The sequence below is a fragment of the Rhinolophus hipposideros genome, assembly GCF_964194185.1.
Source record: "Rhinolophus hipposideros genome assembly, chromosome: 16".
Taxonomy (NCBI): Eukaryota; Metazoa; Chordata; class Mammalia; order Chiroptera; family Rhinolophidae; genus Rhinolophus; species Rhinolophus hipposideros.
Window position 1 is genome coordinate 25,204,390 of NC_138062.1, and position 24,237 is coordinate 25,228,626.

The 24,237-nt window shown below is 36.2% G+C and overlaps 1 protein-coding gene across 1 annotated transcript in view; it reads right to left on the reverse strand.

The window, feature by feature from the left end:
• Window positions 1-24,237, reverse strand: part of DCHS2 (dachsous cadherin-related 2) — a 212,663-nt gene that overhangs the window by 47,116 nt on the left and 141,310 nt on the right. Inside the window, exons 10-13 of the mRNA XM_081076714.1 lie at window positions 23,024-23,263; window positions 13,916-14,050; window positions 13,490-13,699; window positions 7,391-8,248 (exon numbers count right to left, since the gene is read on the reverse strand). Of these exons, the coding sequence (XP_080932840.1) occupies window positions 7,391-8,248; window positions 13,490-13,699; window positions 13,916-14,050; window positions 23,024-23,263 (1,443 nt within the window). The remainder of the gene's footprint in view (window positions 1-7,390; window positions 8,249-13,489; window positions 13,700-13,915; window positions 14,051-23,023; window positions 23,264-24,237) is intronic.

Consider the following 24,237-nt stretch of genomic DNA (forward strand, 5'->3'; position numbering starts at 1 on the left):
GCTAATGAGGAATGAGTTATCAAGACATGAAAAGACCTGGAAGAAACTTACATGCATATTACTAGGTGAAAGAAGCCAATCTGAGAAGGCTATACATTGTACGAATCCAACGACATGACATTCTGGAAAAGGCAAAACTATGGAGATAGTAAAAAGATCACTGGTTGTCAGAGTTTGGGCAGAAGTGAGGGAGGGATGAATAGGCAGAGCACAGAGATCTTTTAGGATAGTGAAACTACTTTGTATGATACTGTAATGATGGATCCGTGTCATTATACATTTGTCCAAACCCATAGAATGTACAACACCAAGGGTGAACCCTAGTGGACACTATGGACCTTGGGTGATTACGGCGTATCAGTGTAGGTCCATCAGTTGTAACAAACGGACACTCTGGTGCAAGGTGCTGATAATAGGGGAGGCTGTGCATGTGTGGCAGCAAGGGGTACATGGAAAATTTCTGTATCTTTCTCTCAACTTTGCTGTTAACCTAAACTTTGGAAAAATGAAGTCTTTAAAACACACAATTAACTCTGTTATGCTGTAAACAGCATAATGGTTCAGAAAAGTTAGGCAAAATCAGAAACAAAATCATAAAGAAACAGAATTACTCCCAGGGAGAGGCCTTGACTGAGGTGTCAAGACCCTTAAAGAGAAAAATGTGTAAATCAAAAGGAAGTTGATGAGCAATGGAAGCCCAGACAGTCATGAAGCCATCGCAAAATCCTACCAGGCAGTGCTGTGAGAGCTTTCTGAGGAAAGAGTAACATAGGCTGATGACATTCAATACTTGAAATACATTCTGCTCAAACTGTTTATGTTTAGCAAGCAACTTTCTGATTACAATTTGGCTTCCTATTTCTTTTTTTCTTAGAAAGAAACTGCTGATCATCGTGACATGACTACTACAATCAACATGGCAATCATAGTTTTTTATATGAATAAAAGAACTGGCGCTTTGTTTTATATACGCACATGTCTCTTTCCTATTGGTTGTAAGTCCCAGCCCAGGGGAAGAACTCCCTGATTTGTTAATAAAATGAGGTCTTGAGCCTGTGTGACTGAAGCTCAGGTTGGGGTTAATTCACAAAGATGAAAACGGCCTTGTAAGGTGTTTGTCATCTTCCAAGACAATTTGACCTTCCTGAAGGCCTTTCTCCTTCTTTGTCCTCCGGAGCTACCTTAGAATCACAGGTAAGGTGATGGAATTCAATATTGTTGTAAATGGCTAGTTAAATGGTACTCATTCTAACAAATTTCATTCCAAATATGGGGTTGGCCTTAAATAATGAAGTAGGAATGACAAATAATGTTTGCTCCCATTTGCATAAAAATTTATGTATTGGGCCCTGTTCCAAAGTCAGGATGACACAGATACCACTTCCATAGTTATGGGAACTCTGTCACCTTGGAAAGTATAATTCTTATCTAGTTTGAAGACAAAATAGAACAGAATGGAATGGGAGGGTTTTAAAAACTGCAAGTATTTCATTGTTGCTATATAATTGTTAAGTAATAATGGGTTGCTCTGGTTAGAACTTGTACCCAGCTAACTTTATAGAATTCAGTTAAGGGATTGGGACAGGAGGAGGATAACAAAAACACAACAAAAACAATGGCATGCACTGGTATGACCTCACTTAATCCTTACAGCATCCCTATGAGATAATCCCTGTCATTTCCACTTTAAGAAGGAGAGTTTGCCCATTGTGAGGAGAGTGGCTACACTAACTCCTATCACAGTTTCCATCCTCCACATACATGTGCCAAGCCTTATCGAGAGGAGGAGCCAGAATCCACTGGATCAATTGCCAAAGGGCTGGAAGAATGGGTTTTTTCCAAATATCAAGATCTAATTTATGTATGATACAATATTAAATATATTTTAGTAGTTAGGATACCCCTAATGGTCATCATGTTTTAATTTTATTTCAAGTCTTTCAAAGTCTGAGTACTTACTTTTAATCAGGATATCAATACAATTCATAATTTCAATTTTCCCTTCCTTGTAATTCAGAGAATCGCATGAAGTTGTGAACAGTCCACACTGGGAACGATGGTTGCTGATTCATCCTAATCAGGATAATCAAACCATTGGGAGTGAAACAGAAAAAAATAAAAGCTGGCTTCTAGAAGGTTCACTTAAATTTTTTAATGGATTGAAACATCATGGATAACCAAGTGGTTTATCTTTCACTTCAAAAAGATTGAGAACAATTAGATTCCCTCTCACCTGGGTTGAAAAAGAATACTAGTAAGAGTAAACAGTGAAGAATCACTGGGACTTCAGCTTTTCTTCACACTGTTATATGGCCAGCCTCTCTCTTATAGGCAACTGGTACTCTTGACAGTGACTATTTCTATGAATAAGTCAACATTTCAAAATTGACTCTTAAGGAGTTTTTACCTACCAAAGGGTTACTTTTAAAATGGAAACTATATCTCAGACAAGAAAAACTAATGGAGTTCATCACCACCAAACCACTATTATAAGAAATGTTAAAGGAACTTCTTTAAGAAAAATTAAAAAATTAAAAAATATGAATAAGAAAATATCACAAAGAAAAAAACTTCTTACTGACAAAGGCAAACATATAAGAAAAGCAGTGGATCGACCAACACTAAAGCTAGTACAAAGGTTAAAGAGCAAAAGTAGAAAGATCATGTGTAATTACAACAGTATATCAAGGGATACACACAAACACACACACATACAAGAAGTAAAAAAAATAATGACAAAAGCACAAACATGGAGGGTGAAGTAAACACGGTAGTGATTTTAGAATGCATTCGACTTAAGTGACCATCCACTTCAACTAGATTGTTATAGACATAGCTTGCTCTACACGAAGCACATGAGAAATGCAAACCCCAAATCTATGAGAGATACACAAGAAATATAGAGAAAAGAAGTCAAACACAACTCTACAGAAAGTCATCAATATACAAAAGAAGAGCAAGGAAACAAAAACGCATAGAGAACTACAAAAACAACCAGAGAACAATTAATAAAATGGAAATAGCTACATGTCTATCAGTAATTACTGTATGTAAATGGATTGAATGTTCTAATCAAAAGACGAATGGATAAAGAATGGTACATATGTACAATGGAATATTACTTGGCCATAAAATAGAATGAAATCTTACCATTTGCGACAACATGGATAGACCTAGGTATAATGCTAAGTGAAATACACCAGATAGAGAAATGCAAATAGCATATAATTGCACTTACATGTGCAATATAAAAAAACCAAAATAGATAAACAACACAGAAACAAACTGATAGATACAGAGAACACACTGATGGTTTCCAGATGGGTTGGGGGCCGGAATGAAAAGAGTGAAGGAATTAAGAAGTACACATTGGCAGTTACAAAATAGTCAAGGAAATGTAAAGTACAACTTATGGAATGTAGTCAATAATATTATAATAACCATATATGGTGCCAGGTAGGTGCAAGAGTTATCACTTTGGAAGTTATACAAATGTCTAACCACTATGCTGTACACCAGAAACAAATATAATATTGAATGTTAACTGTGATTGAAAAATAAAATAAATGGAAACTATATATTGAACTATATATTGTTTTAAACAATTGACGTTAAGTTTAATGTTAATAGATGAATGCAATGCTAATCAAAACTCAAACTGTGGGCTTTCTAAGAAAGAAATGTTAAACAAATATAAATAAATTGGAGTAATTTGTTTTAACATTTTTATTTGCTTAAAAGAACATCTAGATGTTAAAATCAGTTTAGTGGGATGAAAATTCATGGTAATACAAAAAAAATAATTCACTGAGAATACCAAGTGGTGCCTACTGATAGGATGTTTGAATAATCTACAGACAATTTAAGCTTCCAACAGACACATTTTTCATTTGAAGATAAAATTAAAACTTCAGGCATGTTTTGGAAAGAAACAATGCTAGAAGTTATAAAATGCTATTAAATAATTTATCTCAAGGTTATTTTAACACTGATAAGTGGGCTTATAATCTTTTAAAACCACTGGAATTCAAAAGCAAAAGAATAAAATCACAGTCTGGTGCCTCTAATATGATCTGGCAGTCTGTACTGAACTCATCTTCCAGGCAAAGCTTTGGTTATCTTCAAATGTCAATCAATATTTTATGTTCTTTGTCATTGTTTTTAAAAGGGCCTAAGAAATCCTGCTCACCCGATGTAGATTGGCTGCATCTAGTGAGATTCAACACCCTTCTTGCTTGTCATCCTTTCCATCCCTCTTTCTCCTTCCTGCTATATGCTGAAGCTTTTGGTTTACCTTGTAAATTAGACTTCATGCGTTTCAAACATGTCATAGTTAGTCTTCAAAGTGACATCCCAACCCACTGCTTCAGATGTCTTGAAACGTATACCTACCTACCTGGATATTTATGGATACCATATGCTTGTAATACTGCCAGAAGTATTTCTAACTTTCCTTATGTGTAAGATTTAATAAATAGTGTTAAGTTCTATTAAAAAGATAAGTCAATTTTAATTCGGTAATTCTAAATACAAGAGGACTAAGCAGGAAAACTGATCAGAGGTCAAAGAAAAAACAATGACGCAGATAGCAGAATGAAGGATCCCCATCCATATATTCATCAGCTTTTCTGACCGAATCTTAAACAGGAGGCCCACCTGCTGAGGTAAGAACATAATTTGGTCTTCACTGTCTTCTGCCCTAACTTCTTATCTCAGGTTACTCTTAACCATAATGATTAATCCCAACTGTGATTGGGAGTAGATGGAAGGTATACAGATTTGACAAGGTGCTGTCTGAGTGATGGGAAACAGGCTAAAATCAAGGTCATTTCCTCCTGTAATGGCTGCCTCCTATCAACAGAGTGAATCTGTGACATACAAATGAATGGCGCCCTGCAAAAAAAAAAAAAAAAACAGGTGCAAATTTTCCCCTTCCACAGCAATTTTTTATTAGAATTATTTTAAATCATTTCTGAATTCAACCAGAAATATTATTATACTTATTAATACATAACTTAATTTCATATTGAAATGTTTTCTTTGGGCGCCTTTTATTTCAGTTTGATTCTGCAAACAAATTGATCCTGGGTGAATTGAGAAAGAATATCTTAACAATTAGCAAATGCCTTAGATATACTACTTAATCTTTAGAAATTTCATTCACTAATGTAAAAAATTGTGATTGCAATAATGGCTTCCATGACAATTCTTTTGAGGAATAATATATGTAGTGTATATTGCCCCACGAAACTTGTGTTGGGTGTGAATATTCACTAGTAGTGAATATTAGTAGTGGTTGGAAACCCTATGTGAAGTATAAATGAAGAATAAATTCACTAGTAGTGAATATTAGTAGTAGTTGGAAACCCTATTATGTGAAGTATAAATGAACAAACTAAAGAAGGGAAAATCATTTCAAGTCAGTCAAAATCCTCCCAATGGTCTACAAGGCCCTGCATGATTTCTTAGTCCTCTGACGTCATTTTCTACTATTCTCCCTCTTGTTTACTCTGTTTCAGTCCTGCAGTCCTCTTTGCTATTCTCTGAACGAACCGGGCAGGCTCCCATTAGATTTTCCTTTTTTTCTGAAATGCTTTGCCCCAAAATATACAAATGGCTACCTCCTCTATTTAAGTATTTGCCCAAATAATGCCTGATTTTACCTGCTGTTTAATATTGCAACTTCCTCCCAATTCCCTCCTACTCTGCTCTGCTTTTTCTTTATTCAATAGCTCTTATCACCATCTAACATATACTACACATTAGTTATTTATTACTTGTGTTATTTCTCTATATCTTTGCTGGAATGAAGTCTCACAAGAAAAAGCATGTTTGTGTTTTAGATCACTAACATATCCAAATAGAAAAGTCTGTGGCGCATAATAATCAATAAAGAAAAAAAGTGTGTTGAAGGAGCAAATAAAATATCTGAAGAGTGATTGTATACAACAGCACAAGGCTTCAGAAGGCAGAATTAAGATTCATAATTCTGGATAGACATAAAGGGGCAGATCTGTGTTCAATATATAAATGACTTTCCAAAGGAAGTTTTCAACTTTGTCATGCAATCAAATCACCCACAGAGCTTGTTAAAAACAAATGTTCTGATCCCAGATCTAAGCAGAACCTGGAAGAACTGGGAAGCAGAACCTGTAGAATTGGGTGATGTTTTACACCCAGGTTCAGAAACCACTGTTCTAAACTCTTAATCACTGAAATATTCAAGTAGAGACTGAAAGACCACATGTTACGGATATTTAGGGAGAAATGTCTGTATCTGCACTTCAGGCAAAGGTAGGGCTCAAAGATTCTATGATTTTATCAGATCAATTTCTAGATTGGTTAGTAAATTGTATTTTGTGCTATATCATTTAGAAAATGTTAACTTTACTTTCCATCAGCCTTTGTTGTTTGGTTGGGATGTATGCCTCTTAAGAGGAATAGAAATATAGTTCTAAGTATCTCATATTAACATTTAACTCTTACACGGAAGTCTCATTACACATAAGAATATAGGTTGGAAATTTCTGACTTATTTTAGAAGTCACTATTATTTCATTTAATGAAGATAATAGCAATTCACTCTTAATTATATTTAGAATCAATAACAGGACTTCTGAGTAAGCAACCCATGGGATAACCATAATTCAAAAGAGGGTTGAAGTCAGGTTAATAGTCTGCAACTGAGAGTAACACTAATTTAATAGTCAATATTAAGCTGAATATTCTCTTTTCATATAGAAGGCAATATATAACATAAAATATATTTTCACTATGAAATAAGTAAATCAATTTCAGAAAAATGCCGGTTGCCTTTTAAGTACTGGTTCATGTAGGTATAAAGTGAAACTGAATCATGATAAAATGACAAACGAAAACAAAAAGTGACATGAGCAAAAACCAGCACACACGAGTCCTTTAGCAACCAAACTCTTCCTCTTCTAAACCCTTGAGTACATTTGCTTTGCCCGCTGGTTGGATGGAAGGATCAGAAGACTCATTTCTCTGTTCTCCAGTTGGATATAATTACCTAGATTGAATTTCTTTCCATTCACAACTATCTACAAAGAATACTTTTCTTTCGAATAGAAAGATATTTTAAATTAATCTGTTTGGTAGGGTTTTTTTTTTGTTTACCATTATGGCATAAATTTGTGTGGAAATTATTTAAAAACAATTAGCAATATAAGGAAAAATAGTCAAGTGTGTGTGTTTTACTGTATTTGAGTATATTTTTCTGACACATTGGATGGAAATTAGCATACCAAGAATTGGCTAGATTAACAAATTTATAATTGAATGTACAATAGCTCTTTTACTATAAATCCTTAGTTTTAAGCATTTTTGTCAAAATGGGTACAATATACAAAAAACTCAAAGGGACACTTACCTGCCTCACAATTTTCAGTCACAATCCCTTTATACAGATGGTGGCTGAAGGAAATTTTTACAGCTTCTCCTTCCATGTGAATGACCAAGAGACCAACGGTTGTCCTAGCTGGGACCCCTTGGTCCATAACTTTTAACTGCAGCCAGATCGGAAAATATTCTGAAGATGGGTTTTGCTGAAGTTGAATTTCTCCTGTATATTTATCAATAGAAAACATTGACTGGGTCTCTGCAAAACTAAAAATAACAGTTCCATTGGGTCCCGAGTCTGGGTCACTGGCTCTCAGAATGGCAGTCGTCTGGTTTATAGGTAACTCAGGGGAAAGAAAAATATCAAAGGGATTCTGTTCCCAAATTGGATCATTGTCATTAACATCAGTGATGTGCACTTCTATGATTACTGTGGTGCTTCTTGAGCCCTGGATGCCACAGTCTCTGGCCACGGCCCTAAATGTATGCTGAGATCTGGCTTCTCGGTCAAGGGTCTGGCCAGTTCTCAAAATGCCCGCCACAGGATCAATGGTGAAGGCACCAGAAGCCTCATCTGTCAGGAAATACTCAGTTTGCCCATTCAGGCCTTCGTCCTTGTCCACAGCAGAGAGCACCAGCACCACTGTTCCCACTTGAGCATCTTCTCTCACGGAGGACTGGTAATGAAGCGTGGGAAAGGCAGGGCTGTGGTCATTGTCGTCCATAACTCGAACTTGCAACTGCACTACAGAGCTCCTAGGTGGATCCCCCAGGTCAGAGCACAGGATGACAAGGACAAAATTGTTGACCTGCTCCCGGTCCAAAGCACAAGTGGTTGAGAGTTCTCCTGACGTTTCATTAATAGCAAAGTATTCATCAGTATTTCCATCTATTAAAGAAAACAGTCAAAATTCATTTAAATTGAAAAATTAGCAGCTTTGGCTATATATATACATACATATGTATATATATGTACACACACATATATATATATACATATATTCATTCATTCAACAAATATTTATTTCCTGATTATTACATCCTAGCACTTTTGTAAGTACTAAGGATATAACAGTGACATGATAAAGTTCATGCTCTCATGAAGCTTCTATTATCGGGGGGATAAACAAAATAATGTAATTCAGTATCTATCTGAATTCATCTATAATTAGAACACTTGCTTTGACTGATTTGCAGAAGTATGATTTTTTTTTTAAATGAAACTATAGTAGGCAGGGATAAGAAACAGGATATAATATCCATTTTTAGATGTCAAACAAAAATCAACAGATTAATGGTGGTAATTTTCTCGATTGTTGCTGCAGTCTATGCCAGCTAGATAATACTGCTATAAGTTCCTCTTCCCATTTCCATGGCTCTTTGGGCACGATCACCTCACTTCTGGTAGAGATGGTGGAGCACTTGTCTATTCCTTCCATAACATAAGCAAGCGTAATATTGCATTCTTCTCTGCAGCCTTCCCTTTACTACTGTCCATGGTACTAAGTGGAATAAAAGTTAAAGCTGAACACAGGGACAAAGACTTCAAAGACATTTGGAAGTCACACTGAATGAACATTAGTCAAGAAAAATGTAGCTCCGTGACTTGCTGGCAATTTTCTTTGATGAGCGACATATTTTTGGATGAAGGGCATATTCTTGGATGAGGCATATTATTCCCAATAGTGTGGGAACTTACTTGAGGCAACTCACAGGGGAAAAAGTGGAATGGCATTCAGAGAACATGGTAGCCATAGGTAGTGCTGGCGGGTCTGAGGAGAAGGGACTTGTATTTATTAATAAGATATAGTAAATTTGTACCAAACATAGGGATAATCTGACAAAGTACATATCCGTGGTATTTATGGTTGGTAAAGCAAATCATTCACTCTGCAAACATTTAAGGAACGCCTGTCATGTGCCAAGTATGTGCCAGATGCCGGGACTATGAGGAGAGTAGGACACGATCCCGGCCTCTGAGAATGTATAGAGCAGGAGGACAGGTGGATCAGTACCTGGATTGTTAAAGTACGGTGTGAGAATCATACATACAGGGCGCTGGGAAGCACAGAGGAAGGACATACAGTCCTGTGTTAGGATGGCTGGAAATGCTTATTTGAAACAGTGACATCAAAACTAACTCCTGAAGGGGAGGAAGACAGGCTACACAATTCAGAGAGGGGGAAGAGGAAGAGGAAAGAGGATAGAGCCTGTGTTATGTCCCAGAAGTATGGGAAATTGACGGCTGCAAATATTTTGTGTGTCTAGAACACAGGATTCCTTGGGTATTTGAGCATCGAGGGTAGGGAGAGAGTTGGCAGTACAGAAAACATGAATGTAGGAGGTGAGCATGGGTCAAATCATGAAGTGCCCTGTGTACACTGCTGAAGTGTCTATACTTTATCTTGAAATTTATGGGACGTCCCTGAAGGATTGTAGACAGGAAAGTGTCATGAATCACATTTCTGTTTTAGGAAGAGTATTGGGCAACGATGTCAAAGCTTGATTAGAATGCAGGAGGTTAGGAGACTATTACACCAATCTTTTTGAGCAATAAGGAGGTTCTGAAATCATTTGTGCATAGAGGAAGTGGACACGTTCCAAAGATATTAAGGAGGAAAAATAAGGAATAAGCAGGAAGAATTCATGATGGGCTTAGATGAAAGTCTGAAAGGTGTTTAGACCAGTTGTCTTTCAAATGAGGTCTGTGTGTTCCCAGGTTATATGAAGCTTCCCAAGGAGTACCTGGGAACAAGCAGTTTTAAGGTAATTTCATGAAGCTCAGTTTACATATCTTTATTCCTAAAACTGTTTTGCGTGAGAAATGCCCTAGGATCATATGGGTTTGTTTTTCCCACATTGACTTTTGCAATCACTGGATGCTACAGTTTCTGGCCATGGCCCTTCTTTCAAATTATAAAAGCTCACCTCTCACTCATCCCAACCTGACCCAAGTATACTGCCCCAGGGGGTAAAAAGTTTCTGCCAAGTAAAGGAGCATTCCCAGTATTGGTGTTTGTTGATAAAACACTGATTGACTTTAATGCCTGGGAAATACATCCTTTTATAATTGGAGGTGTCTTTGCTATGAACTGAAGTGTAGGACCTGTTCAAGTTTTTAAGTGGTAAATAAATAAAAACAAAGACCGTTAATTGATTTGGGGGCATATAACTCAGAAGAGTTACTGCTATAACAATAATCCCTTTTCCATGTAAAAATGTGAACAAGGATTTTCAGCGCTTACATGTGTAGCAAGATTCTTTTCAGGGCACGTTGAGAAAAAAAAAAAAAGCTGAAGATCACTAGCAGAGACTGTAGAGGAAGCCAGAACATGATTGGGATGGGCGAAAAGGTGGTGATGCTAAGTTCAGTTTTGGACACATTGATAATGTGATGCTGTTGGATAAAAAGATTGGGGTCTTTGAGGCTGTCAGGAAAAATTATGAAACTATTTAAAATGGGAGGAAAAAGATAAGTGGGTGTCCTGGGGACAAAAAAAAAAAAGATTAGTGGGTATCCAGTCTGGCTTTTCCATCAGTTATCTTTCGCCTTCATTGTCTTTCAGCTATTTTACTATTCTGTAAATTGTTGAAAACTGATAAGAATGCAAATGGTGTGTGTGTGTGTGTGTGTGTGTGTGAGTGTGTGTGTGTGTCTTGGAATTGTCCTTGAACTAATTTAACATCTTTTTGGTTTGTTCGTTAGTTAAGTAGTTAAATACAAATCTTTGGCAGTTGTTAATTTTATATTTGTAGGAGAGTCATTACTTAAAAAACAAACGTCTTTTAATGGGACTGAGATATAGGATACAGATAAAGATAGGGAGATAGTGAAGTATCAAGGTAGCTGAAGACAGACACTGGATGGAATGATGCAATAAGAGTGTGTCTGTGAGACAAGAAAAAGGATAAGCACAAAAGACCGAAGGGACTCCAACAAGTCAAAGGACAACCAAGATAACAAAGACATTGGAAAGCCGTGTCGGGAAGGATCAGGAGAAAGTGGCTTTCTGAAGTCAAGGCGAGACCAAGGGCTAGGACACAGTGCACAAAGCCACAAAGCACTACAATTAAATGAAGAACTGAAAAGGATCCACTGGATTTAGCAACAAGATCCTTAGTGTCTTTTACGGGGTGACACCCTTAGTGGGGTGACTTCAGTGGAATACATATTGCAATGGACTAAGGAATGAAAGTGGGGTAAAGACACAGAAACCAGAGTGCAGATGCTTTTAAGAAGCTTGATTGTGAAGGAAAAGGGATAGTGAGTGAAGAAGTACATCTGAGGGGAGATGCTTCTCAAGATGGGAAAGACTGGTAAAAAGTGATGGCAAAAGTCAGAAGGGGAAATGTTGACAATACTGGAAAGAGCAGTGAATCATCATAAGGAATGTCCTTGATGCAGTGGAAGGGAACAGGAGGAAGTCCTGGAATTGTTTGTAATTGGTCCTCAACAAGTATAGAAATTGAGAGTAAGCATTTAGTAAATTTTATAGCAACTTGACAGAATAATTTTATAACTGCATAATACAACAATAAGTACAAAAAATTGGGGCTTGTATTTTTTACACCTTTTATTCTTTTTCCTGGTAATACATTTAATGTATTTTACAAAAGTATCAGTCATGACGGATTGGCAATTTAAAAAATATAAACCGGGGTCCTTAACCACAGATAGTGTTAGAAGTTCTAGAAAACAGGTATAGTTTACAGAGGAAGAAAAGTATCTATTTCACTGCAACATATGAGAAAGAGGTAAGAATTAGGCTTATTTGTGTAAATTAGTTTGAGGGAGTATTATTCTTTAGGATGGCAGCATGACATTATATATAAATATTTAAAATATATATGATCTTGGATGTGATAATTCCACTTACATTTATCATAAGGAAATAATTGGATACGTTTTATTCAGTACAGCATTTTTATAATAGTAAGACTGTTCAATATTTAAATGACCATGAAGAAGGTTGAGTGAAATAAATGATATTAAATGTATGCATAAGGGACATCATTAGAAATGCTAAAATATATGTATATTCACTGACATGAGAGATGTACACAGTATGAGTTTTAAAAATAACGTAACAAACTAGCATATATAAATTACCTAATAATTATAAAATTGGGTCTGCAGTCACTAAGGTTTATGGAAAAGTGTTTTTCAAAATATTAAATGAATTATCTTTGCAAGATATAAGATTTTTTGTGTTATTACTTTCATTTTTCATAACTTGTGTATATAATCTACAATAATTATATATCATTCTATAAGCAGGGGGAAAGGCAATAAAACTCTTTTCATTTTGGAGTAAAATGGGTGGTACAAAGGAAACATAACTTAGTTACAGAATTTTTAGCAAATAGAAGTGATAGCTTCCAGAAGCTAGTCTTAAAAACATTTTTACAAGAACTTTTAGCAGCTTCTCTTCATTAGAAGCAGTTCTGAAGCATTGCTTTGTCAACTCCTATCATTTTATCTACTCCCTGATATATGCTAAAAATTAGGTTTTTTAATCTTTTTTTTAGGTGAATAAGATGTGACTCTCTCAAGTTGACCACGTTAATGCTAAAGTTATTTTGTCAGAAATCCTATGCCTCTGATCGAAAGGGAGCAAATATCACAGAATTATCTTCTTAGGAAGAAGTTCCTAAACACCGTGATCTGTGGGGTATGGTAGGAGATCTGAAGTATTACATTGGTATTCAGATCTGGGAATTGTTTGCCACTCATATCCTCTGGGTTCCACTTAGAAAGACCTGAAAAGAAAGTCTGAATTGCTCAAAATAAGAAAAACAAGTGATCATAAGAGAGAACCAAAGCAGGAAAACACCGAATCTCTTTCATCTGTACATCCACTAATGTTAAATAATATAGGGCAATAAAATGTGTTGCCCTATAGAAAAGTTTACAAGAGTTGTTGACAGAATATTTTTAAAGAACTTGGAGGGTAGTCGTTCTGAATAGCTGTGGGAAGGAAGTAGAGAGGAAACCCACGGCACATATCAGTGCTTTTTGGGTATTTATTTTGTAGACATTGCAGTAGATACAATAACAGAATAATCACCATACAGTATGTATCAACTCAGTCGGTATCCTGGAGGGAATTTTAATAAAGATGATACTTACCAATTATGTGATACTGAACAGCTCCGTTATTGCCAGCATCCATATCAGAGGCCAAAACAGTGTAGACAACCCCTGGCTCTTGGTTTTCCAGAACCTCGATGTCATGGATGGGGACAATAATCTCTGGCACATGATCGTTTTCATCTTCCACAGTACAGAGAATGGTTGTGGTGCCAGACAATGAAGGAACTCCCCCATCTCGTACAAGTACTGACATGGAATAAAAGATGGCACAGATTGTGGCTGTTAATTCATACCTAAAATATATTGCCCTTAAATAGACAGTACCAGACCAAACCAACCAGGTGGAATTGAGTCAATAACATTTTATTTAAAGACACCCTCCTGAAATGTAAAATTTCACCACTAAACCTCTTGCTACCTATTTTTTGCTTGTTTGTTTAGCAGAGTCAAGGGTCCCCTTACCTCGAAGGATGAAGACTTCCTGAATTTCTCTGTCAAGTGTGGCGGTTGTCACCACCTCTCCCGTGTCAGGATTTATCTCAAACAGCCCAACTGATGCACCTGGCACGATTTCAAACTGAAGCTTAGAATTGATTCCTTAAGAAAAATATAAAGAAAACTTCTAGCAGTTATCCGTTTGGAATCCACTCATCTGTTCTCCTATTCTTTTTGCTATGAACATGTTAGGTGACAGATGAAAAAGGCAAGACTTTTAAACAACCATCACAATAAGGTTAAAAAAAAAGAAAACAAAAGGCAAAACAAGAAACCCAAATCAACTTTTTTGGTTGTTCTTGCTAAATAAAAGCCTCATGGGCTGAAATGCTTGATTTTCAAAAGTCTTATGAGACTTCCCCACAGTGAATGCTTAAGATTTTTTCCCTCCCATAAAAAATGTCTCATGAGTGTGCAACCCTACAACATATTCCTAATTACTCCTTCTAACACCCGGATTGTGATTTCATGACATAATTATAAGCTGACAGGGCAAAGGACAGTTTCTGTAGATTGACTTCCTATCAAAGCTTGTGCTCAGTTACGGTAATCTCTTTATTCTCCAGTGCAGGAGGCAAGCACGTAGAGTTGCCTCTGTGTACTATTGTTTTGTTTTCTGCGTAGTATTCAGTCTCCCATCTGCAGTGAGAAATGTGGTACCGCACTATTACGCATTTTGAATATAATTCTTCCCATATTTTTGTGGTTTCATTTCTCCCCTGAGAAAAGTATCAGGCCATTTCCATCACTGCTTGTAAAGACCATTTATACTATTAACTATGATGTGTTTATCCCATGCCATTGTAGCTTATTTGCACTTTACACAAGTTCTTTTTAATCATTTTACTCTGTTCTTTTCTTAGCTGACAAGAATCTAGGTATAGATATAGTGCCTAAAATATAGGATTTTATACTTCAATACGAAATGGAATACTGTTCTTTGGTCTTAATGACAACAAAAAAATCAATTACAAACTTCTACCTTGCCAGTCTTAAAAAGTGAATTTGCATTCCACTATGGTCTAGTGGGTATAATATAGGACCGTGTTCTGGAAGGAGTGGAATGTAATGCTAGTTTTATATAAGAATAAATATATATGTCTTCTTACTCTGTCACTTGAAAGAAAAAGGCCATTTGAAATAATCGGCAGGCATTTGAATGACTTTGAAAAAAAGCCTACGATAGGATCAATGTATTTGATATGACATGGTCAGAATTCACCAAAATACTTCATTCTATCATTAGGTATTAGACTAGACATAGTGTTACATTAATCATTATTTAATAATCATAGTGATTACTTTGATCTCATAATGATCACATACTCTCTTCTATAGCCAGGATAGAATTTCTAAAAATTATAGGTTGATAAAGTTTCTCCATTCTTGTCTACCTCTTACTACATTATAACAATGGGAATAATACCATCTTACACCTACTTTCCTTGTTCCTCAAATATTTGGTGAGCAAAATTAGGTGACAAACATAGTGCTGCCTTGCCAAAGAGAGAGTGATGAATCAAATAGGTAAAGCCACTACTTTCATGGAGTTGTTATGGAGAAAAGCACCTTTTAATTTTTGGACCTTTTGATTTTGAAATAAATTCCCTTACTTACTATGATTTTATTATAATTATAAATTACATTGTATTATGTATACTCTTTTAATTCCCAACATCTGTCAAACCTAGAAAATATCTTCAAATGTTTAAACAAACTCAAATCTTTGTATTTTCCCTTCCTTCCTTTGTTCTTCCCTTCTTTCACATATTATTCTCTAATGTGCTTTACCACTACAACCAATATTTCCCTGACTTTTTAGAAAGGTTCAGATCTTATTATTTCTATTATTCTATATAGCTTTTCTCCCTAATATAACAATCCATTCACCTTCAATCCTCCTAGTGTATTATTTAGTGTATAAAGATAAACAAGATTGTTGTTGTAACTGTAGTTTGCACACACACATTTTCACACCCCAAACTTCACACCCTTCACAACTTAAATAATGTCAACTAAATTTTAAATATTTTAAAAGATCTTTTATAGATCTTTTAGAATTCAGTTAGTGCCTTGCTTCTTCCTTCACATATCCTTGTAATCCATCAGAACAAACGGAGCATCATCAAACTTGAAAACTAAGAAAACAAAAATAAAATAGAGATTATTTAGTCGAATTCCATTACCTCACTAAGCAAATTAGAGATCTGGATCTGAACATATTCTGTGATATACTTATGACACACTCCTAGTGAAGGATGTGTGTGTGTGTGTGTGTGTGTGTGCACCTATATCTGTGCACCCGTATGGATATCTGCTCTTAGACTTCAAGACCTACAGCCTATGACTTTTTCTCTGCCTTAAGTCTTTTCTCTAAGATACCCCTCCTCCATTCATTTCTTTCTCTTTCCAGGCCAGCCCCATGAATTGTCTCTTTAGCAACCTTGCACATTTCCTCAGGTCCCATGGTTTCTTGCCAAAGATGTCCAGCAAAGAAAGCCTCAACCCAAAATCATTCCAACCATCTCACGCCTGCCTTGAATATCCAGCAGAACACTGGGGCTGGAGAAAATTTCACAACAGCGTAGATTGAGGCCACTGAAATGTCATTGTAGTCTGGTGATCGAATCAAATTTCCTTGGTCACCCCTCTCCCATCTGTGTCTCCTACCCAAACACCTCCTGGCTCACTCTCCGAGATTATGCCCCTTCCTATTTTCCAGAGACAGTGGAGGTACTGAGAAAGAACTCCCTCAACTTTCTGCGTCTGTGTTCAACTCAACCTCCTGCTTTCTGTCTCCACGGCAAAAGTAATTCAAATATTCTCTCTTGGAATTTTCTTTCAATTCTTGTCTTTCCCTTAAATAATATTATTCTTGAGTTATAAAAATCAAGATTTTTTTCCTTCTCTTCATAGCCAAGCTTCTCTAAAAAATGCCATCCATTCTCTGCAGCTAGTTTCAAACCACTACCATACCTAACTACTCTTTCTACTGTCACCAATGACATTCTGATTATTTTTAGTTCCTATTGGCCATTTTCAGTTCTTACCTTTAGACATTACTGACTCATGTTAAAAATGACAGAAAAGAAGGAACAAAGGGAGAGAGGAACGGGAGGGAGAGAAAAAGAAGAAAAGAGGGAAGAAGGAAAAGGAATTCATTGTCTCTCCCTCCCAATCCGCTGGCTTCCGTTTTCACTCATATGCAGATGACATCCATGTGTCTGCAATGAGCTCCAGTCATTTAGTTGTTTCATTAATTCACTCATGCATGCATGCATGCATTCACGTTCCTTTATGTAATGCATATTTACTGACTCCAGGCACTGCAAAGGTACCACTGAACAGTAAGTAATTATCTCGGCCACCAGAGTTTCCCTCTAGTGGGGGAGATGGTTAATACAATGAATTACAGACTGGTAAAATGCATTAAATTACTGAGGAAGTGGATCAGGGAAGACTTGTATGTAGATAGTTCATTAATTATGCCATTCAATAAACATATACAGAGAGTGATAGTAAGTGCCAAGGTACCATGACAGGTACTAAGAATACAATGGCTAGCAAGAAGACAAATTTTCTGCTCCCACAGTGCTTACAGTATAGCACTGGATACAGATAAGTAAGCAAGAAATTACAATTCCACATGATAAGAGATGACTAAATATAAGTTGCCTTTTCTATAAGCTGAGACCCTAAAGATGAATAGGACTTAATGGGTAAGAGGGAAGAAAGAGTGTTGGCCCCAAAGGAACATCAGAGGGAGACTGAGAGTCAGAAGGAGAGGGGATAGGACTTCCTTCCTCCTGTTTGCTTACCAACCCTATCAACAATGCCATTTCACCTGGCTGCAGTAACTGCTCACAGCTTTCAGTCTCTTTGGCCCTCTCAGGACCAGGCTCTCCAGGGCCCCTTCTCTCATTTTCTTCTTAGGTTCTGAAAATCTCAACCTCTTTTCCTTGTTTCCCAGTATCAGAGATAGTAGCTGCTCTGTACAGTTATTTTTCCCGAGTTACTTCAAGATTCCCGTTTTGCTCGCCTAGTCTTCCAACATCTATTTTGTAACATCTGGTTTTCTTGACTGCATCTGACTAATACAGGGCTTGGCACCAGGAGTGGGTTCCAGGTAACAGGGACTCTGGGACTAGTTTGGTTATATCGTTGGCCTTGAATGCATTGCTGAGCTCCTTGCCCAGGGGAAATGGAACTAGTCATTTATCACTTGCAATTATATCCCAATCAATGCAATTATCACCTGTGTTTGACTATGACGAAGTGACTGCTAAAGGATTCGAATTCCTTAGAGGACCAAATGGTGCTGACTTGCGCCACATAATGAAAAGGAATACGATGTGAGACGGCTGTTTCTGAAGGTACTAGGAACTTACAGAAAGAAAATTACAAGCTGAGGCTTTAAACTCTCAGCTCAGTCATAGTTAGAAAACTAGAAAGCTTCTGGTTTTTATGGGACTCCTAAAATGAATCTCCTGAAAGATCAGACCCAAGTTGAGTGGCAGCTACAAGAGGGAACTCCTTACGAGAGGATGCTTACTGACCTGAAGATCCGTAACTAGAGTCATGTGCCCACGTGTTGCGGGCGTCCACATGCAAGTCTGACTCCGTCAGAGACGGCTTAGAGTGCCGAGAGAATAGCAAAAGTTTCTAATTTATATTGGAATAAACCTGGAGAATGTGTGTGGAAGTCATTCCTAAGGATGTGAGACCCAGGAAGACAAAATTTAACTTTGATTTAGGCCAGATTTATTTATGTGGTATGCTTACCATAGAATCCAAATTTTACGTGTCAGCTCATATACTTATGTCTCTTGACAGTTCCTTTGATTGACTCGACTCAGTAATGGCCTGTCCTCATTGAGGCTGGGATGCCAGACCTTCCCTTGCATACTATAACGATTCTAAAAGCTTAAGGAAATGGGAATGTTAAGATGGATTTACCATGGATGACATGCCCACCCCCTTCCCCACTACATTCCCTGAATTCAGAGGGCTCTCCCTTCATAAAGACCCTGAGAAAGACACGGGCTAGAGGGACACTGTCATCCCTTCAAAGCCCTCTGGGAGTTAGCTGTCTCTATGTAGCCTGTGGATGATGATGACACTGGTCCTGGGGACTGCCTTTTGAAAACGAATAGTCTATACCAAGTTTTAAGGACTATCAGAAGTGATTTGCTTTCACCAGCAGGAACAACAGGTACATCTCCAGGCACTTCTTTCACTATCAGCCATCATGCTCAGCAGAGATACTGATCAGCTTGGCACCCAATAGAACATCACATCCATCCACTACTTTGATGATGTCATATTGGATCTGATGAGTAGAAAGTAGCAAATAACTTAGATGTCTTAATTAGATATATGTGTTAGGCCAAAAGTCAGCAAACTACAGCCCACTGGCCAAATCCATCCCCCACCTTTTGTAAAGTTTTATTGAAACAGAGCCACATTCATTTCTTTATGTGTTATCTATTGCTATTGTCTTGCTGCAATGACAGAGTAACAGAGACCCTATGACCTTCAAAGCTTAAAACATTGACTAGCACCCTTTACAGAGAAGTTTGCAGAATCCTGTCCTAGAGAAAATAGTGAGAGAGTGAGAGGAGCTGAGAATAAAGAGGAAAGCTAGAGTCACTTCATAAAATGCCTCATTGTTAAGCTAAAAGAGAATAGAACCTTATCCTCAAAACCATGGGGGAATTCATAAAGAACTCTGACCAGAGAAGCGCTCTTTTCAGATATGCTTTTTAGGAAGATTATATTTCATGCATCCCTCAACTATACAATGCCACACAACCCAGCCATTTCTAAAGCAAAAATAGGACCGTGCCTGGTTGATTGAATGAAGGAATTAATAGGCGTAAATGAATGAATTCTGAAGTGTGAAAGCAACTTGAAACAGCTTACTTCGCAGAAGCTCCAGGTTCTCAGGTCACATAGTCAAAAACATTAACTAAGCTCCTACTTCATACTTTGTACTATGTGGGACCTGGATAAAAGTGAGTAAAAGATGTCCTGAATCTAGGAGAAGTTCACAGTCTAAAGGGCAGGCAGACAAATCAACAATTATACAATTCCAATACTGTGCATTAAATGAGTTCCAATACCGTATATTAAATGAAATGAGACTATATATGAGTTTTAACACTGAATTTCTCTTGGTGGGTGAGGTTATGAGTGGTCCTTATTCTTGTTTTCTTTTTCAGTGTACTATTTCATTAAGCCTAAGACCCTTCCCCCCACACACACATTTCTGAAATTAGATGCATTTCACAATTAATAGTGCCCTGGAGTCCATGAAATAGATGAAATACTGTCATGGGAGTGTCTCTCCTTTGCTGCATGTATAGGCTGTTGAGTGCAATTGTTCATCTAATGCTGAGACAGTTTACAGGAAATCAGATGTATAGTTTACTCAAGATAAACCCAGGTAGAGAATACATTTCTATGAAATAGAGAATAAGCTGTCATTATAGAATTCAACATTTTTGTATGGCAATGTGCTGTTAAATTATTTTGTGTTCACCACTATTAAGCAAATGTATCATCCAGGAGTGAGTCATCTTCCCTGGGGGCGGGCACCCTTTTTTCAGAAGTGAAAAGGGACACCCTGGGGGAATATCTTTTCTCAGTAACAATGGAGCTCTTGTTGGTGGTACCAAATGCTGCAGCAGTTTTAACATCTTAGTTAAAACCTGGTAGTTGTTTTTCCCTTTTAATACAAGAAAAAAACTGCTGTTAGAACTAGTGTGCGTCATAGATCATAAACATTCAGTGCTTGAATTCCCATGGGTTTTGAAAGCCGACACTTTAGGCTTACATTTTTTAAAATTGCGTTGTAGAATGCTAGAAAACATATGTTAAGCTTTTTAGTATTAAGTAATGCTATAATATTTTTAAAAATACTACACACTATAAAGTAAACCATTCATAGATTCCAATGTGATGCCAGTTATGTTAAAATCTTGACTACGTCATTAAATTCTCATGCATAATCTTTTTTCATTGTTTTAACCAACAAGAAAAAAAGAAAAAAGAGAGAGAAAAAAAGATTGAGGAAAAATAAGTTCCAAAGATCATGCATACAACACAAATGCACGTGCATTTATATAACCACTTGCTTAACAGATCTGGCCTCATTAAAAACATGGAGATTTCCAGAAAATCGAAATTGTCTCTAAAACATGTGAAGGTACATGAGATTCATGAAGATTCTAATGTGTATTTCCAACATCTATATATGCAGAATCAGAAAAACAATAATTTTACATCTAAATTCTCCATCCGGCAAACCATAATCTCCACAATAACGAACATACAATTTAAGTAACAGGTTGCAGACTATCAATTCTAAAAGAAAATAACACTAACCCTAGGCAACTTGACAGTAAAAATCAGGAAGCGTCTTGATAGTAATTATCTTTAGTTGATATATGCAAAAATTTGAAATTCCTCCCTCTTCAAACGTTAAAGCTAATGAGATCCTTTCAGTAGAGTCCACTATACAGAAAATTACAATTAAGAAGCTAAAGTAAGGTCAAGGGGAGACAGGATTTACACAGTTTAGGGATTGCTAATTCGCACATCAGTGAAGATTCAGCATGTGTTTGAGTGCTTTGGGAAGTGGTGTCTAAGATGCCCAGAGCCCTGGGGGGCTCAATTCACACCCGAGCACACTCTAAAAGAACTTGCTTGAACTGGAATTCTGGTGAAACACAGAGCTTGTGTATATTCTCCCTTGTTTCTATCACCCTAAAAACCATACTGCGAGAAATGTGCTACATAAATTCTTCAAGCACTGGTCAGGACAAGCAGTTGTTAGCATATTCTAGTCGTGTGTCAGTGAGCATAGTAAGAAAAATTGTTTGATCACACTGCCCCACTCTGGCCAAAAGAGAGAAAATTAGGTTAGCTCTTAAAAATAATGTTTGTAGCCTCACATCCAAATTCATGTAAAATGCATTCATTAAAAGATGGTATTTTTCAAAAGGGCAAAAGCATCTGAATGATATATAATTTAGACAAAAACTTCAAGGAAACTTCAAGTGGTATGTTTTACCACTTCGAAACAGGAGGAACATGCTATTATTAATTCTATTTCTCCATAGAAACATCTATTAAAATTCCTATAAGGAAAGAACAAAATATTATACTGATTATATAATGCCACTTGCTTTATACAAATGTGAATCTCAAAAGACTGGCTTATTAAACTATTCACATTAATTCAGATAGGAAAATTTGGCATATGTTGTTAATGGGAAATACTTCACTATAATTTTTATAATTATTTTGTTTAAAATGAAAACAGAATATTATTAAAGGCACTGAAATTTAAATGCCAAAAAAGTCATAGTGAAACTGAAAAGCAATTCTAAGAAATTCCTAGCCAAAGAAACTGTTTACTTCAAAGTCATCTGTATCACTAAAGTGGTTGACATTAATAATAGTAATAATAGTAATGACAGAGCTAACATTTATTGACCATTTATTGTGCCAGACACTGGCCTTAGTTCTTTACATGTAATAACTCCTTAATACTTATAACAGAACTAAAAATTAGACATCACTATTATCCCCATTTTACAGATAAGCAAACAGAGGATTAGTAACTTGTTCAATGTTACACAGCTTAAACAAATGGCAGTTCTAGGATTCAATCCCAGGCAGTCTGATGCCAGCATCCTAATCTCTTCCCTTCTGCTGTATAGAGAGGAAATAACCATTTGCTTTCTTGTACTCAATGATACATTGAGTATTACATTCTGAAAAAAATGCGATACCTTGCCTATACTTTTGTTTATTATCAAGATCAAATCAATAAATGGTATGTTAATAGGTATGTATCACTTTACCATAAAAATGATAAAAATCAATACAAGAAAATGCTAGATAAAAGCACATATTATCTTTATATGTGGATGAGTACACTAAGTAAAGAGATATTAGAAGTGTGAGATAACTAGCAATTGTTTTAATTTTTCTGGGGCATAACTAATTTACACTATGTCAATTTATGTTTTTAGCATTAATTACCTAGTTTCCATATTTTAAAATTACCTGAATCTCTGTCCACAGCTTCAACCCTTGTGACAAACTCCCCTGGACTTTGGTTTTCTTTAACTGAAGCTTCATACAGGTGCTGCTTAAATACTGGTACCTCATCATTTACATCATGAACAGTAATTGTCAAAATCTGGGATGAAGAAAGTGGGGGCATGCCGTCATCCAGTGCCAGAAGGATCAGAACGTGCTGAGTTTTTAGTTCATAATCCAAAGAACAAGTTGTAGTTAGTAAGCCTATTTTGAAAGAGGAGAAAAGCAATATGTAATAAATATTCCTTAGAGAAATCCTGCTTACTCTACCTATGCCAAACTTACCTAACTTGCTAAAAATTCAGAAGCCTTTTTTTGTTAAAGAATAATTCTTATTAAATTAACTTTAAATTTGTATATTATCTAAATAAGAAAAATATAATATTTTTAGTCAGGAGAGCCATCCTAATTTAAACTGTAAGGTTGAATGAGAATTCAGAAGTAATCTATCATATACATAATCTACCGAGGAGATCACATCAAAATGTTTTCTCTACCCAACATCTACCTCCACTTAAAAAAAAAAAAAAAACTAGGTTCTAACAGTATACATCTTCAGGTCAAATGACTATTCATACTTAACATGACCAAGTTACAAAAAGGTGAGTCTGGCTATATTCTTTAAGATATTTAGACTTTAAGATATTTAGTTTTTGTTAAAGAGTTACAGTCTCTTTATACTTACTCTCAGTTAACAGTTTTGTTAACAAAAATAGTAAAGACTTTATAACACAGACAATAAATTTCATGAATAAAACATGTCTTCATGTTATTGCCATTTATGCATATAACTCATATAAACAAACTGTTATAAAGACTTGTACACATATAGCTGTTACATGATTACAATTGTCACATTTTTTTCTTTTAAGGTTGATGTTTGCTTCTTTAACACATGCTCATCCTATAAAAACTTTCTTTCAAATAATCAAAGAGGTTTCCTGCTTCAGATTTGATAAAAGTTTCGCAATAATTGCTTATTACTTCATACTTCACAGATAAAAGTCACTGAAAAATTCACTATATCTTCTTAATAAGAATTATGAGCCTTCTGAAACAACAGCCCAATCTTACATGAATACATTCAGTAATTATCATTTGATGTCTTTGAAAAATATCTCAACTGAAACAGTCACTACAATTGTTCAAGATTCATGATATCTATATTCCTGAGACAC